The 17,678-nt window shown below is 44.0% G+C and overlaps 1 protein-coding gene across 1 annotated transcript in view; it reads right to left on the reverse strand.

Moving 5' to 3' along the window:
* The window catches only part of FGD3 (FYVE, RhoGEF and PH domain containing 3), a 319,018-nt gene extending 301,731 nt beyond the window's left edge, over nucleotides 1-17,287 (reverse strand). The window contains exons 1-2 of the mRNA XM_056524347.1: nucleotides 17,239-17,287; nucleotides 12,619-12,738 (exon numbers count right to left, since the gene is read on the reverse strand). Coding sequence (XP_056380322.1) covers nucleotides 12,619-12,661 — 43 coding nt within the window. The 5' untranslated portion in view covers nucleotides 12,662-12,738; nucleotides 17,239-17,287. The remainder of the gene's footprint in view (nucleotides 1-12,618; nucleotides 12,739-17,238) is intronic.
* Nucleotides 17,288-17,678: the final 391 nt, after the last annotated feature.

Here is a 17,678-nt window from a genome sequence, read left to right on the forward strand (position 1 = left end):
GGAATATGTGTTGTCTGTGAAGATCTGTCTTGAAATGGCCAAAGTAAAAAGTAATGGCAAATCCAATGACCTGCCCTCAACTTCAGGAGCTAAAATGATATTAAAGGGGTACTCCGCCCCTAGACATCTTATCCCCTATCCAAAGGATAGGGGATAAGATGTCAGATCGCCGCGGTCGCGCTGCTGGGGACCCCAGGGATCGCCGCTGCAGCACCGCGCTATCATTACTGCACAGAGCGAGATCGCTCTGCACGCAATGACGGGCAATACAGGGGCCAGAGCATCGTTACGTCATGGCTCCACCCCTTGTGACGTCACGGCCCGCCCCCGTCAATACAAGTCTATGGGAGGGGGCGTGACGCCCCCTGCCATAGACTTGCATTAAGGGGACGGGCCGTGATGTCACGAGGGGACCGCGGCGATCTAACATCTTATCCCCTATCCTTTGGATAGGGGATAAGATGCCAGGGGCGGAGTACCCCTTTAAAGGAGTTGTGCAGCGAAAACTAACTTATTCCCTATCAACAGAGAAGGGGATAAGTAGCTGATCGCGGGGGGTCCAACACCCCCTCCATGCATCTCTATGGTAAAGCCGAAGATACAGGTTGGCTTACTGTGGTGCAATATGCCCACTTTTTTACTCATTCAACTCTGGTTTCCGATACAATGTGTGGTGACTGGGTGAGGCAATGGTGTTGCAGGGTCTGGTGGTATTAACCCTGTGGGGTAAGGTGGTATTAACCCCTGAAGTGTCGTGACACCAGGATGCGGTTGTTTTGTATAGAAGGCCCTGCCGACAACCGGCCCAAAAACGGCAGGAAATACAGTAATGGAATGTCCACAGTAGGAATTGTGCAAATAACTGGAACTTTTACTTAAACTTCTTATAGAACAGTCTTTATAGTTATGCAGTCTCTCAAGAGGCAACCGGGATGCAGGATACCTCAAAGGCTTTGCTTTGACTTGTAGTATTGAGACTTATGCAGGCCACTGTGCTACTAATTATATGCTTGAGTTGAATAGTAGTCACTTGGAATTGTAGATAGAGCTTGATAACTCGTTTTTAGTGGCTGCAGGTTCCGTAGGCTTTGGCTTAGGTGAGATGAATTTAGTAGTATATATGCTGATTGTGCTTGTCTGAAATCCAGGAACTAAGAGCAGGAACAAGAGCGCGAATTTACAGACTACATCCCCTTATATATTAAGGGGGCTGGACTAATCCCATTGGTTGCAAAGCCTGTGGGTACATCACATGACATTACACATGACCCCGGAAGGTCCTAAATATCTATACAACCATTATAATATATCATGTGACCTGGGTAGGTACTATACATTTGTACACTATACAAAAATATATTTATATGAGGAAACCAAGGGGTAAGCTCTGCAGGAGAGCCCTGTGGAATGGATGGGCTCTAGCTGAGGGGACTTTACACAGGTACAGGACAAGGTCCGGTACTGGGATACCACAAATACCTACAGGGACATATGCAGGACACCTTTCGATAATATGGCTGACACCAAGCACTAAGTATGACCGTAGGCCACTGAGAGATTAGTGTATTGCAGAGAGACCCTTGTTCAGCCTTGGGGTATGTTCACACGGCAGATTTTTTTTGGGAATGTCTGCCCAGAAAATTCCCGACTGATATTTCCGGAGAGCGGACGCCAGCAGAACATGCCATCACTAGGACCACTTGGAAGCACTGTCTCCACAGAAGACAATGCATTTCCAAACAGATTCCATAAAAAGAATTCACAGAGGCCGGAATCCGTATTTCCGCTCAGGAAATTCCACCGCATGTACGGAGCAGCAGAATCCCATTGAAAACAGAATTTCCAAACAGAATTTTTCTGCCAGATTCCACTCGGAAATTCCACCATGTGAATAAATAATGTTCACATGATATGTAAACACATGACTTCTGCAATAGTAGTTCTCTCCAGAGGGCAGAAAACAAAGTCCCGCGAGTGACCGGAGTAGCACTACCAAGGGAAAGCCATGGGAATGGTAGGGTAAGAATTTTTTTTTTTTTTTTTTAACTGAACAATATGCAAAATGCAAATCCCAGGAGTGATTCGCTATTGGTTGAGATATAATTAGTGTCTATGGTTTTGATATTTAGTCTGTGAGCCGCACTTAATATCTGTAATCTGCTTTTCTATATTTCTTCGCGCACTTTTGCAGATTTTAATTACCGCTGCCATGTTCTGCCTGTAATTAGGTGTCTGGCAGCTCCGCGTACAGTCTGCACTTACTACACTTACACAGAAGAATCGCTGTTTGGGCACAAAATATAATCACACCCTGTGGTGCTATAATAACTTAATGTTACTGAACGGCCCTCACTGCAGGAGAGAATCACAGGCAGAGCCACACAAAGTCCGGACTAAACCGCAGACACGTAATGAAGTCAGGGTTTCCAACCAGTGTTCCTCCAGCTGTTGCAAAACTACAACTCCCAGCATGCCCGGACAGCCTTTGGCTGTCCGGGCATGCTGGGGGTTGTAGTTTTGTAACAGCTAGAGGGACACTGGTAAGGAAACACTAGAAGCATCATAAGTCGGTGCCGCTAGGTTACAGCTGTTTCTAGGACATGCTCCATATTTATAATTGTTCATGTGACATTTTTTTCTATTTTTGCATGTCATAAATTTTCTGTGAATGGATTAGCAGGGGACAGCAAATATGTCATATTTACAGTGCATTCGGAAAACCTTCAGACCCTTTTAGTTTTTCCACATTTTATTAAGTTACCACCTTGTGCCAAAATAAAAAAAGCTATTAAAAGGGGTACTCCGGGGTAAAACATCTTTTTTTTAAATCAACTGGTGCCAGAACATTAAACAGATTTGTAAATGACTTCTGTTTGAAAATCTTAGTCCTTCCAGTACTTATCAGCTGCTGTATACTACAGAGGAAGTTCTTTTATTTTTTTAATTTCTTTTCTGTCTGACCACAGTGCTCTCTGCTGACACCTGTCGGTCTGTCTCAGGAACTGTCCAGAGCAGGAGCAAATCCCCATAGCAAATTTCTCCTGCTCTTGACAGTTCCCGAGACAGACAGAGGTGTCAGCAGAGAGCACTGGGGTCAGACAGAAAAGAAATCCAAAAATAAAAGAACTTCCTCTGGAGCATACAGCAACTGATAAGTACTGGAAGGATTAAGATTTTGAAATAGAAGTCATTTACTGTTGAATGTTCTGGCACCAGTTGATTTAAAAAAAAAAAAAAATGTGTTTTTCACCGGAGTGCCCCTTTAAAGTCTCCTCTCCACCAAACCTCTTCAATGGTGGATAGAGGCCAATCTTACTTGCCTGTGAAGTTTTTAATCCGAAAGTGGCTCATGTCTCTGGAAGACCTCATTAGTAAATATTCTGTGCCTCCCCGTGAATGCTACACGGCACTACAGATTTTGTCCTTTTATACCTCTCTTGGACCTTGGTCTTCTGAGATTCACCCGACCTCCTTTGAGGCTTACGCCCTTTATACCCCGGGTCGTCCAGGCCTTATCTCCTCATTATATGTCACACTTAACTCCCCTGTGCCCGGTGATCGGAAACTTACATTTATGGTTGAATGGGAAACTGATTTTCATCCTGAACTTTCTCTTTTTCAGTGGCATGCCTGCTGCGACTCCGCTAGTAGGGGGTGTTGGCAGGTCTCCCTTGCCGAAACGTCCCTTAAGGTTCTCCATAGAACCTACATGGTCCCGACGAGACTAAATAGGATTTATCCTTCAGTGTCTCCCTACTGCTTTAGGGTGTGTGGTGCGAGGGGTACCATGTATCACACGTGGTGGAGCTGCCCAGTAGTAGTCTCGTTTTGGCACCAAATTATGAAAGTGCAGACAGATGTTTTGCCGTGTTTTGTACCTTTTACTCCTATGTTTTGTCTTTTGAGTCATAGACCAAGCAGAATGCCGTTTCGAGTGTTCAAATTAGCTCAGCGTATGCTTCTGGCGGCCCGTATTTATATAGCCTCTTAATGGAAGCAGTCCACCCTAGCCCTTTCCCCTGTTATAGCTAGAATTAAAGGGGTACTCTGGTGTAAACCTTTTTTCTTTTAAATCAACTGGTAGCAGAAAGTTAAACATATTTGTAAATTACTTCTATTAAAAAAATCTTAATCCTTCCAGTACTTATTAGCTGCTGAATGCTACAGAGGAAATTACTTTCTTTTTGGAACACTGATGACATCACGAGCACAGTGCTCTCTGCTGACATCTCTGTCCATTTTAGCAACCATGCATATCAGATGTATGCTAAGGGCAGCATGGTGGCTCAGTGGTTAGCACTGCTGCCTTGCAGTGCTAGGGACTTGGGTTTAAATCCCACTAAGGACAACAATAAATAAAGCGTTATTATTATTATTATAATAATGTCAGCAAAGAGAACTGTGCTCGTGATGGCATTCCAAAAAGAAAAGAATTTCCTCTGTAGTATTCAGCAGCTAATAAGTACAGGAAGGATTTAGATTTTTTAATAGAAGTAATTTACAAATAAGTTTAACTTTCTGCCACCAGTTGATTTAAAAGAAAAAGGTTTTCACCGGAGTACCCCTTTAATTCCATTATGCTGAATGGAAAACTCCTTGCTATTAGAGAAGACACTGTGGAGAGATTTTATGTTGTTTGGGAACCGTGGATTTCTTCTAGCTATTGCCCACCTATGTCTCACAGTTTCTCTCAGTACTAAAGAGTTGGGCGATGATGACTCCCTACCCCATTTATTGTATCCTTCCTACCATCCGATTGTAAGGTTTTATTTTATATTTCCAGTATACACTGTATAATGCCATACCTTGTAGCATTGAGCTCCTCATTTTATGACTATTGACGCTCGCTGTTTTGTTTTTTGCCCCTCGGGGATCTTTGCTTGTCTAACTTTAACTGTTATAATGTCAACTGCTATATTGACTTATTGACCTATTGATTCTAATAAAGCGTCTTGGTTTGATTGTTAAAATCTCCTCTCCACCCAAAAAATAAAATTCCGTACTCAGTACCCCATAATGACAATGGGAAAACAGAATTTTAGAAATGTTTACTAATTTATTAAGTAGCAAAAACTAAAATTTATCACGGGCATAAGTATTCAGACCCTTTACTGAGTACTTAGCTGAAGCCCCTTTGGCAACAAACAGTCTTCATAGGGGATGATGTCACAAGGTTTGCAGAATGTTCTGCCATTATTTTCTGCAGATTGTCTAAGGCTATGTCCACACGGCAGAATTTACGTTTCGCTCAGAAAAGCAGACTGTGGATTTTTCTGTGGCTTTGCAGAATTCAATCTCTAAAAACACAGATTATGCTCGAATTTTGAGTCCCTTAAACTTCAATGGGGCTCTTAATGGAATTCCGCTAAATTTCAAGACATATCTTGTAATTTTGCAGGCTACGTGAGAGTGAAGTTATTAGCATATTCATTACTGGGGCGGACCAGGCAGGGAATATAATGGAGGCAGTGACCAATGTTTTTTAAAGCTGTTCGTCCACACTATAACTCAGTATATTGGGTTCAGAGCAGGTGAACAGCCTGTCAGTTTCTCTTTAAAGGGGTACTCCGGTGGAAAACACATTTTTTAATCAACTGGTGTCAGAAAGCTACAAAGATTTGTAAATTACTTCTATTTAAAATTCTTAATCCTCCCAGTACTTATAAACTGCCGTATGCTTAATGGGAAGTTCTTTTCCGTCTGACCACAGTGCTCTCTGATGACACCTCTGTCCATGTCAGGAACTGTCCAAAGCAGGAGAGGTTTGCTATGGGGATTTGCTTCTGCTCTGGACAGTTCAGGCAGAGTGACCATTGGGTTCTTGGTCACCTCTCCTATCAAGGCCCTTTTCCACTGGTCACTTGGTTTGATGAGAATTCCGGCCTTATACATCTTATCCCCTATCCAAAGGATAGGGGATAAGATGTCTGACCGCAATGGTCCCGCTACTGGGACCCCCTCAATCTCTGTGATGTCACGTCTCAGAGGCTGCACCGAGATCGTGGGGGTCCCAGCGGCGGGACCCCTGTGATCAGACATCTTATCCCCTATCCTTTGGATAGGGTATAAGGCTGGAATATCCCTTTAAGAATTATGGAGGCCCCTGTGCTTTTAAGAACTTTCAGTACAGGAGAATTTTTTTGTAGCCTTCCCCAAATCTGTGCTACACAATCCTGTCTCTAAGCTCTACAGGCAGTTCTTTCTACCTCATGGCTTGCTTTTTGCTCTGATATACAGTCATGGCTGTACATGTTGGCACCCTTGAAATTTTTCTAGAAAATGAAGTATTTCTCACAGAAAAGGATTGCAGTAACACATGTTTTGCTATACACATGTTTATTCCCTTTCTCTGTATTGGAACTAAACCAAAAAAGGGAGGAAAAAAGCAAAATTGGACATAATGTCACACCACACTCCAAAAATGGTCTGGAAAAAATTGTTGGCACCCTTAACTTAATATTTGAGTGCACACTCTTTGGAAAAAGATAACTGAAATCAGTTGCTTCCTATAATCATCAATAAGCTTCTTACACCTCTCAGCCGGAATGTTGGTCCACTCTTCCTTTGCAAACTGCTCTAGGTCTCTCTTTGGCGCCTTTTCCCAACATCAATTTAAGATCTCTCAACAAGTTTTCAATGGGATTTAGATCTGGACTCATTACTGGCCACTTCAGAACTCTCCAGCACTTTGTTGCCATCCATTTCGGGGTGCTTTTTGACATACAGGGTGGGCAATTTATATGGATACACCTTAATAAAATGGGAATGGTTGGTGATATTAACTTCCTGTTTGTGGCACATTAGTATATGTGGGGGGGGGGGGGGACTTTTTAAGATGGGTGGTGACCATGGTGGCCATTTTGAAGTTGGCCATTTTGAATCCAACTTTAGTTTTTTCAACAGGAAGAGGTTCATGTGACACAAACTTATTGGGAATTTCACAAGAAAAACAACGATGTGCTTGGTTTTAACGTAACTTTATTCTTTCATGAGTTATTTACAAGTTTCTGACCACTTATAAAATGTGTTCAATGTGCTGCCCATTGTGTTGGATTGTCAATGCAACCCTCTTCTCCCACTCTTCACACACTGATAGCAACACCGCAGGAGAAATGGTAGCACAGGCTTCCAGTATCCGTATACACTGCTATATACTACTATATACACCGCAGGAGAAATGCTAGCACAGGCTTCCAGTATCCGTAGTTTCAGGTGTTGCAGAATGGGCAAAACAAAAATTGGAACAGGACCCTCAGTTTACGCAGAAGATTTTGTTCAGTGATGAGGCAAACTTATGTGAATGGTGAAGTTAACAAACAAAACCACCGCTATTGGTCTGACACTAACCCACATTGGATAGATCCCTCAGACTGTTGGAACACAAAAATTGATGGTATGGTGGGGTATATGATGGTATGGTGTGGTATATGGGGTACAAAGATAGTGGGGCCATTCTTCATCAATGGAAACCTCAAGGCCACTGGATATGTGAAATTGCTACATGATGATGTGTTTCCCTCTTTATGCACTGAAGCTGGCACGTTCCCTGAGTTTTTCCAGCAAGATGGTGCACCACCACATTATGAGTGTCAGGTCCGAGCATTCCTAGATGAACAGTTTCCTGGAAAGTGGATTGGTCATCGTGGGCCAGTTGAATGGACCCCAAGGTCTCCCGATCTGACCCCCTTAGACTTTTATCTTTGGGGTCATCTGAAGGCAATTTTCTATGCTGTGAAGATATGAGATGTGCAGCACCTGAAACTACGGATACTGGAAGCCTGTGCTAGCATTTCTCCTGCGGTGTATATAGTAGTATATAGCAGTGTATACGGATACTGGAAGCCTGTGCCAGCATTTCTCCTGCGGTGTTGCTATCAGTGTGTGAAGAGTGGGAGAAGAGGGTTGCATTGACAATCCAACACAATGGGCAGCACATTGAACACATTTTATAAGTGGTCAGAAACTTGTAAATAACTCATGAAAGAATAAAGTTACGTTAAAACCAAGCACATCATTGTTTTTCTTGTGAAATTCCCAATAAGTTTGATTTGTCACATGACCCTCTTCCTGTTGAAAAAACAAAAGTTGGATTCAAAATGGCCGACTTCAAAATGGCCACCGCCCATCTTGAAAAGTTTCCCCCCTCACATATACTAATGTGCCACAAACAGGAAGTTAATATCACCAAACATAACCAATTTATTAAGGTGTATCCATATAAATGGCCCACCCTGTATGTTTGGAGTCATTGTCCTGCTGGAAGACCCAAGATCTTGGACACAAACCCAGCTTTCTGACACGGGGCTGTACAGTGTGACCCAAAATCCGTTGGTAATCCTCAGATTTCATACGTCATAAGGCACCCATAAGGCACGCAAAACATAATTGAACCTCCACCATATTTCACTATAGTTCACTGTGTTCTTTTCTTTGTAGGCCTCATTCCGTTTAAAAATGATGAGGGAGATTTATCAAAACTTGTCCGGAGGAAAAGTTGCTGAGTTGCCCATAGCAACCAATCAGATCGCTTCTTTCATTGTTCACAGGACTTTTCAAAAATGAAAGAAGCGATCTGATTGGTTGCTATGGGCAACTTTTTCACTGGACAGTTTTGGATAAATCTCCCTCGATGTGCTTTACCAGAAAGCTCTATCTTGGTCTCATCTGTCCACAAGACGTTTTCCCAGAAGGATTTTGGCAAAATGTAATCTTGCTTTTTTTTTTATGTCTCTGTGTCAGCAGTGAGGTCCTCCTGGGTCTCCTGACATAGCGTTTCATTTCGTTTAAATGTCGACGGATAGTTCGCGCTGACACTGATGCTCCCTGAGCCTGAAGGACAGCTTGAATATCTTTGGAACTTGTTTGGGGCTGCTTATCCACCATCCGGACTATCCTGCTTTGACACCTTTCATCAATTTTTCTCTTCCGTCCATGCGCAGGGAGATTAGCTACAGTGCCATGGGTTGCAAACTTCTTGATAATGTTGCGCACTGTGGACAAAGACAAATCTAGATCTCTGGAGATGGACTTGTAACCATGAGATTGTTGATATTTTTCCACAATTTTGGTTCTCAAGTCCTCAGACTGTTCTCTTCTCCTCTTTCTGTTGTCCATGCTTAGTGTGGCACACACAGACACACAAATGCAAAGACTAAGTGAACTTCTCTCCTTTTTATATGTTTTCAGGTGGGATTTTTATATTGCCCACACCTGTTACTTGCCCCAGGCGAGTTTAAAGGAGCATCACATGCTTGAAACAATCTTATTTTTGCAAAATTTTGAAAAGGGTGCCAACAATTTCGTCCAGCCCATTTTTGGAGTTTGGTGACATTATGTCCAATTTGCTGTTTTCCTCCCATTTTTGGTTTAGTTCCAATACACACAAAGGGAATAAACATGTGTTACTGCAATCCTTTTCTGTGAGAAATACTTAATTTTCTAGAAAAATTTCAGGGGTGCCAACATTTACGGCCATGACTGTATATTGTCAGTTGTGAGACCTTATACAGACAGGGCTGTGTCTTTCCAAATTCTGTCCAATCAACTCATTCTACCTCAAGTGACTCCAATCAAGGTGTAGAAACATCTCAGAGATTATTTTGAGGAATGGGAGACCCCAGAGCTAAATTTCATGTGTCATAGCAAAGGGCAGCACAGTAATGCACAGTATGAACACAGCCTAAGAGTCTGCACCCACACTGTGCAAATGCAGCAGACCTTGGTGAGTAATTGCTGTAGATTTTCTGCTGCAGATTCAGGGACCAATATGATAATATTTGAAGATAAGAAAGTCAATGGCCCAGATTTATCAAGCTTCCTGAAACCAAAACTGTTTGGTTTTGCCCATAACAACCAATCACAGCTCAGCTTTCATACATTAACAAGGTCTGGTAAAATAAAAGCTGAGCTGTGATTGGTTGTTATGGGAAAAACCAAAAACAGTTTGATTTCAGAACGATTGGTAAATCTAGGCCAATTTATTTCAAATCTGCAGTTATGACTTGCAGATCCATAGTAAAATCTGCAACACCAGCAGAATATTGTTGATTTTACCCATCTAAAAAAAAATAACAAAAAACTCATAAAATTCATTTTATTGCTCAAACACCAGGCAAAAAGAGCCATATTTTTTTTTTTACTTATGAATTCTACAGAAGTCAGTAGTGAAATGGTTGTTTATACATACATACATACAATCATTCATTTTCAGGCCATGAAATTTGATGGCCACTGACCCTTTACAAAACTTTTTTGACCCGTGTGGGTCTGGATGTCCAGATCTTGACCGATCACTAGAAAAAAGTGAGTTCTATGTGACTCCCAATGTTAGTCTATAGGACTGCCTCGGTCACGAACACAGACTTGCATTGGAGGGCATGGTCGTGACATCACAAGCCTCCACCCCGCATCACCAGTTATCCGGCATGGAGCAAAGTTTGCTCCATGCACCGGATGTCTAGGGTGCCGCAGCCAAGATCGTGGGGGGTCCCCAGCAGCGAGACCCCCGCGATCAGACATCATATCCCAGATCCTTTGGGGATAAGATGTCTAGGGGCGGAGTACCCCTTTAAGCGGCACAAGCCCGAAACCTTTCAAAAAAATAGCTTGGACCCACTAACGCACCCGCTCATATTCCAATATGTTAGGTGCACTTTTCATCACTCGAGAAAAAGGACCTCGATTGGATATAATCTCAAAAGATCAAGTCTATTGTAAAAATAATTTTTTTTTTTTTTGCAATTGTGATCTCCCAGATGAATAACACAGAGTTAACACATGAATGGTCATCCCGATTAGAGATGAGCGAACTTACAGTAAATTTGATTCGTCACAAACTTCTCGGCTCGGCAGTTGATGACTTATCCTGCATAAATTAGTTCAGCCTTCAGGTGCTCCGGTGGGCTGGAAAATGTGGATAGAAAGAGTCTCCTAGGACTGTATCCACCTTTTCCAGCCCACCGGAGCACCTGAAAGCTGAACTAATTTATGCAGGAAAAGTCATCAACTGCCGAGCCGAGACGTTCGTGACGAATCGAATTTACTATAAGTTCACTCATCTCTAGTCCCGATCCCAAAGGCAAACACTGCATACAATACTGTAAAGTCATTTTAGCATGTATAATTTCAATCATTGTGGAACTCTGGCTTAAAACAATACCATCATGGCGACATACTGATTTACATTACAGGAGGAGCCTTGTGAGCCCCGGTGCTCTCCGTCATGTCTCATTTGACATTGTTGGATATTTTGCTATTCCAATATGTACAGATGCAATATCATTAGAGCCCCAAGAAATACATTAGCGCTGCAATTGTGGTGTAGAGTCCTACACGAATGTGGAAACCTTTCATTGCTTTGTATGCAGGATATATGATCAGACATACATTTAGCTGTGGGCTGTGTTCACACTTTGCATTTTTGTTGTGTTTTTAACACCCTTTTTGTTTAGTGTATTCACATAAAAAAAGAACAGAGTTCATCAATATAAAACAAATAATGCATGTTAAGGGTAGGGTCGCATGTGCCGTATTTTGCTGCCGCGTATTTTCCTACCCATTTAAGTCAGTGGGCAGCAAAATCAGCTGCCAAAAATACGCAGTAAAATACTCGGCAAAATATGGCACGTGGGACCTTACTCTAAAAACGTAGCAGAAAAATGCCCAGTGTGAACACAGCCATAGGAAGGGAATTAACCATTTGTAAATGGACACATAGGAAAGACTTGCATTGGCTGCGAATTGGAAAATCAGGTGCAACGGGTTTATCCTAATAAATTGCTGGAAACCTCTCTTGCAGCTGGGATTCTTTAGGACGTTGCGATACCTATAAAAATGATTGGCTTTATCTTGCATATCATTTTACCCCCCCCTTTACCGGCTTCCTGTTGTCTGGGCATGAATGGGTTAATGCCAATTAACCGCTAACAATAATTCATTTGTTTCCTAAAAGTTTCTTAGGTTCTTATAGGACAAATACGATCTCACTTCTTCCTTTAATAGTCCAGACTGCAGGCTCTAAGTATGGACAATATACTCTTTATATGGCCACAGAGGAATTCGTCAGCTAGATCCCTATACAAAAAGTCAGATGTCCCAGAGATTGCGATCACCATGAAAATAGTCTACGTAATGCCCGGCGGGGAAGGGAGACACAAGAAATAGCCCAAATCCTAAGAAGTTAAAGGATTTTCAAGGAGATCTTTATCCTAATCAATTCAGCATTAAATCAGGGTTCTAAATCGGTGGTGTCCAAACTGTGGCCCTCCAGATGTTGCAAAACTACAACTCCCAGCATGCCCGGACAGCCAACGGCTGTCCGGGCATGCTGGGAGTTGAAGTTTTGCAACATCTGGAGGGCCACAGTTTGAGACCACTGTTTCTAAATTAAGCCTGGGATTTTCCTGGTGCAGACAAGAAATTAGCAGAACATTGGTGGAACAGCTGCGGTGAAGCTCCTTGGGGAGAAGACCCCATTGCAGATTTTCCAGAATTAATCCAAAACAGAGATGGAACAACACAGGTTAAATCACAGCACAAATCTGTGTTTCCTCAAAGCGGATTAAAGGCATATTGGATTTAAAGGGCGAAAAAAAAAAAAGAAAAGTTACTCAAACTTACCATCTGCCCCCGGCTGCAGATTGGGTCTGTTCCCAGTCATCATGCTCGTAGCCCCCCTACCTTCCTCCGCAGGGACCCGCTGCTTCCTCTCAGACTGCGTCCCTGCGCTTTCTTTGATTTCTGGAAAGAAGTAACGAGTGCATTAAATACAAGACTCCTCTAGGTGCAGCTACATAGTCCTTACTGCAATGGATGAAGCTGTGAGGAGCAAAGTCCTGTCCTGCATCACAGTGCCATAGGCAAACCCCAGCCCACAGTCCCAGGGACCAATCACAAGTGCAGGGGAGGACTGTGGGATCACTCCGAGCTGTCATCATAACGAGAGGCCGAATAAGAAACACTAGAGAAGGGAAAAAAAAGTTACGTTGTAGTAATTGATGTCTGCCATAATAAGACTGACGCAAAGAGACCATACTGCAGGGGTCACAAACTCAAATTATCTGGGGGCCACTGGAGGTAGAGGCTGGGCCGCATGTGCCACTCACATATAATGCCCCATCATGCACCCCTCACATATAATGCGCCCCTCACATATAATGCCCCCTTCATGCACCCCTCACATATAATGCCCCCTTCATGCACCCCTCACATATAATGCCCCATCACATATAATGCCCCCATCATGCGCCCCTCACATATAATGCCCCCTTCATGCACCCCACACATATAATGCCCCCATCATATAAAATGCCCCTCACATATAATGCCCCCACCATATATAATGCCCCATCACATATAATGCGCCTCTCACATATAATGCCCCATCACATATAATGCGCCCCTCACATATAATGCCCCCACCATATATAATGCCCCATCACATATAATGCGCCCCTCACATATAATGCCCCATCACATATAATGCGCCCCTCACATATAATGCCCCCACCATATATAATGCCCCATCACATATAATGCGCCCCTCACATATAATGCCCCCACCATATATAATGCCCCATCACATATAATGCCCCCACCATATATAATGCCCCATCACATATAATGCGCCCCTCACATATAATGCCCCCATCATATATAATGCCCCATCACATATAATGCCCCCACCATATATAATGCCCCATCACATATAATGCGCCCCTCACATATAATGCCCCCACCATATATAATGCCCCATCACATATAATGCCCCCACCATATATAATGCCCCATCACATATAATGCGCCCCTCACATATAATGCCCCCATCATGCGCCCCTCACATATAATGCCCCCATCATGCACCCCTCACATATAATGCCCCCATCATATATAATGCCCCATCACATATAATGCACCCCTCACATATAATGCCCCCTTCATGCACCCCTCACATATAATGCCCCCTTCATGCACCCCTCACATATAATGCCCCCTTCATGCACCCCACACATATAATGCCCCCATCATATATAATGCCCCATCACATATAATGCGCCCCTCACATATAATGCCCCCACCATATATAATGCCCCATCACATATAATGCGCCCCTCACATATAATGCCCCCACCATATATAATGCCCCATCACATATAATGCCCCATCACATATAATGCGCCCCTCACATATAATGCCCCCTTCATGCACCCCTCACATATAATGCCCCCACCATATATAATGCCCCATCACATATAATGCCCCATCACATATAATGCGCCCCTCACATATAATGCCCCCATCATGTGCCCCTCACATATAATGCCCCCATCATATATAATGCCTTATCACATATAATGCGCCCCTCACATATAATGCCCCCTTCATGCACCCCTCACATATAATGCCCCCATCATATATAATGCCTTATCACATATAATGCGCCCCTCACATATAATGCCCCCTTCATGCACCCCTCACATATAATGCCCCCATCATGTGCCCCTCACATATAATGCCCCCATCATGCGGCCCTCACATATTATGCCCCCATCACATATAATGCCCCATCATGCGCCCCTCATATATAATGTGCCCCTCACATATAATGCCCCCATCATGCACCCCTCACATATAATGCCTCCATCACATATAATGCCCCATCATGCGCCCTTCACATATAATGTCTCATCACATATAATGCCCCCATCATGTGCCCCTCACATATAATGCCCCCATTACATATAATGCCCCATCATGCGCCCCTCACATATCATGCCCCCATCACATATAATGCCCCATAATGCACCCCTCACATATAATGCCTCCATCACATGTAATGCCCCCATCATGCGCCCCTCACATATAATGCCCCCATCCCATATAATGCCCCCATCACATATAATGCCCCGCATCATGCGCCCTTCACATATAATGCCCCATCACATATAATGCCCCGCATCATGCGCCCTTCACATATAATGCCCCCATCATGCGCCCCTCACATATAATGCCCCATCACATATAATGCCCCCATCATGTGCCCCTCACATATAATACCCCCATCATGCCCCCATATAGATATGACCCCCATCAGGTAGGGCTCCCCAGTAGGTACATAGGCCCCCATATAGATATGACCCCCATCTGGTAGGGCTCCCCAGTAGGTACATAGGCCCCCAGATAGAAATGACCCGCATCAGGTAGGGCTCCCCAGTAGGTACATAGGCCCCCATATAGATACATAACCCCATCAGGTAGGGCTCCCCAGTAGGTACACAGGCCCCCATATAGATATGACCCCCATCTGGTAGGGCTCCCCAGTAGGTACACAGGCCCCCAGATAGATATGTGACCCCATCAGGTAGGGCTCCCCAGTAGGTACACAGGCCCCCAGATAGATATGACCCCCATCAGGTAGGGCTCCCCAGTAGGTACACAGGCCCCAAAATAGATATGACCCCCATCAGGTAGGGCTCCCCAGTAGGTACACAGGCCCCAGATAGATATGACCCCCATCAGGTAGGGCTCCCAAGTAGGTACCATAGGCCCCATATAGATATGATCCCCATCACTGATGAGGGTAATATCTATCTGGGGCCTGTGTACCTACTGGGGAGCCCTACCTGATGGGGGTCATATCTATCTGACTGCCTGTCTACCTACTGGGGAGCCCTACCTGATAACCAGGTAGGGGTTCCCAATAGGTGTACTTGCCCCCACATAGATATTACTCCCGGCAGGTAGGACTCTTATTTAAACAATTATGCCCCCTAAGAAGATAGGTTAGCCCCTGGTGATAAGCAGGTCCTCCCTTATTAGGCAAGTAATTAGGCAAGTAAAGTTTCACAGCTACAGTACTAACATCTCCCTGCTGCAGCCTATAATAAGCCTTCTTTGCGGGGATGCGCGCGTTAGGTGACATCATCACATGCGCCACACAGGATGTCAGTGTCCCGGCGTCCTGCGCTGCAGATGCAATGACGTCACCAATCTTGTGCATCCCTCCAGGAAGGCTCGTCATAGGCTGCAGCAGGGAGATATAGGTACAGTAGCAGTGTGTGCCGATGTGTGTGAAGTCTTCTGGCATTTAGCGCTGTTTGCCCAAAGCAGGGTCAAATGCCTGAAGAAATGCCCTGCCCAGCGCCCGGGCCGCAAAATGTTGTTCCCCTGCCATACAGTATCATTAGCTGTGTGACAGATGTAGGCAGTGTGATCTTCATTCCTGGTGTGTTGAGATATTGTACAGAGCTCAATAAGATGAGATAAATTATCCCAACACATTGCACAAACCTCAAAGAAATATTACTCCTTAATTATTATAATACAATAATAATTATCTTTGGTGCATTGGGATATCTCAGCACATTACATTGCTGTGTTATGTAACCCGTTCAGGCTGGGTTTACACTTGTTTTTTAATTTTTTTTACTGCCTAAACAAACCCACAACATTTGCCACACACACAAAAAAATAATGCTGCACAGCTACTTGACTTCATTGAAATCTGACAGCCCACGGAGAGCCCGACCCTTTCAAACGTGTAGAGGTTGAAACAAAATCCGCTTGTGTGAACGCACCCCTAGGCTATGTCCACACTGCATCATTGCTTCCATCGGAGATATGGAATATGCCATCACTTATGATAACAGAGAGCAGTGGATGTCATTCATTTTAATAGCCAGAACAGGGTAACTTAGTGACTTATTTTGGGACATATGTGCCCTTTTATTTGGACGCAATAGTGCTGTCTGCTGTCTTTCTTCCGGTCCGCTTAAAGGGGTAGTCCAGTGGTGAAAAACGTATCCCCTATCCTAAGGATAGGGGATAAGTTTGAGATCGCGGGGGGTCCGACCGCTGGGGTCCCCTGCGATCTCTCTGTACGGGGGCCAGGCTCCCCAGCCAGATAGCGGGTGTCCACCCCCGCACGAAGCGGTGGCCGACACGCCCCCTCAATACATCGCTATGGCAGAGCCGGAGATTGCCGAAGGCAGCGCTTCGGCTCTGCCATAGAGTTGTATTGAGGGGGCGTGTCGGCTGCCGCTTCGTTCGGAGGTCGACACGCCCCCTTCCCGCGGGCTGTCGGGGCTCCGTACAGGAGATCGCAGGGGGCCCCAGCGGTCGGACCCCCCGCGATCTGCAACTTATCCCCTATCCTTAGGATAGGGGATAAGTTGTTCACCACTGGACTACTCCTTTAAGATAGCGCTATTGAAATGAAGAGCAACTCCTGCTGTCCATTACCGAATAGGTCAGCGTGCCTTTTTCTGCAGCATGAAGACAGATATCCAGCTAAAACGCAAAGTGGACCTAGCCTTAGACTGTGCACACATAGATCTATTAATCGGCCTGAAACCAGAACTGTCTGGTGTTGCCTATAGCAACCAATCACAGCTCAGCTTTAATATGTTTTTTTTTGTATAACTATTTATTTAAAGAATTTTATATTTTAATACAGAAGAAAAATACGACATGTGTACAGTAAGCATGAGTACTTTGCAATATATAAAGCAACATTTGCAACCTCATATATAAAGGAGAAACACTGTAAAAATGAAGTATGAGGAGAGAAAGGGAAAGAAAAGAAAATACTTATCAAGCTCTAGTAAAATGGAAGCTGGGCTGTGATTGGTTGTTTTGTGCAAAACCAGACAGTTTTGTTTCTAGGAAGAATAATGAATCTG

Source organism: Hyla sarda, chromosome 6, assembly GCF_029499605.1.
Source record: "Hyla sarda isolate aHylSar1 chromosome 6, aHylSar1.hap1, whole genome shotgun sequence".
NCBI classification, from domain to species: Eukaryota; Metazoa; Chordata; class Amphibia; order Anura; family Hylidae; genus Hyla; species Hyla sarda.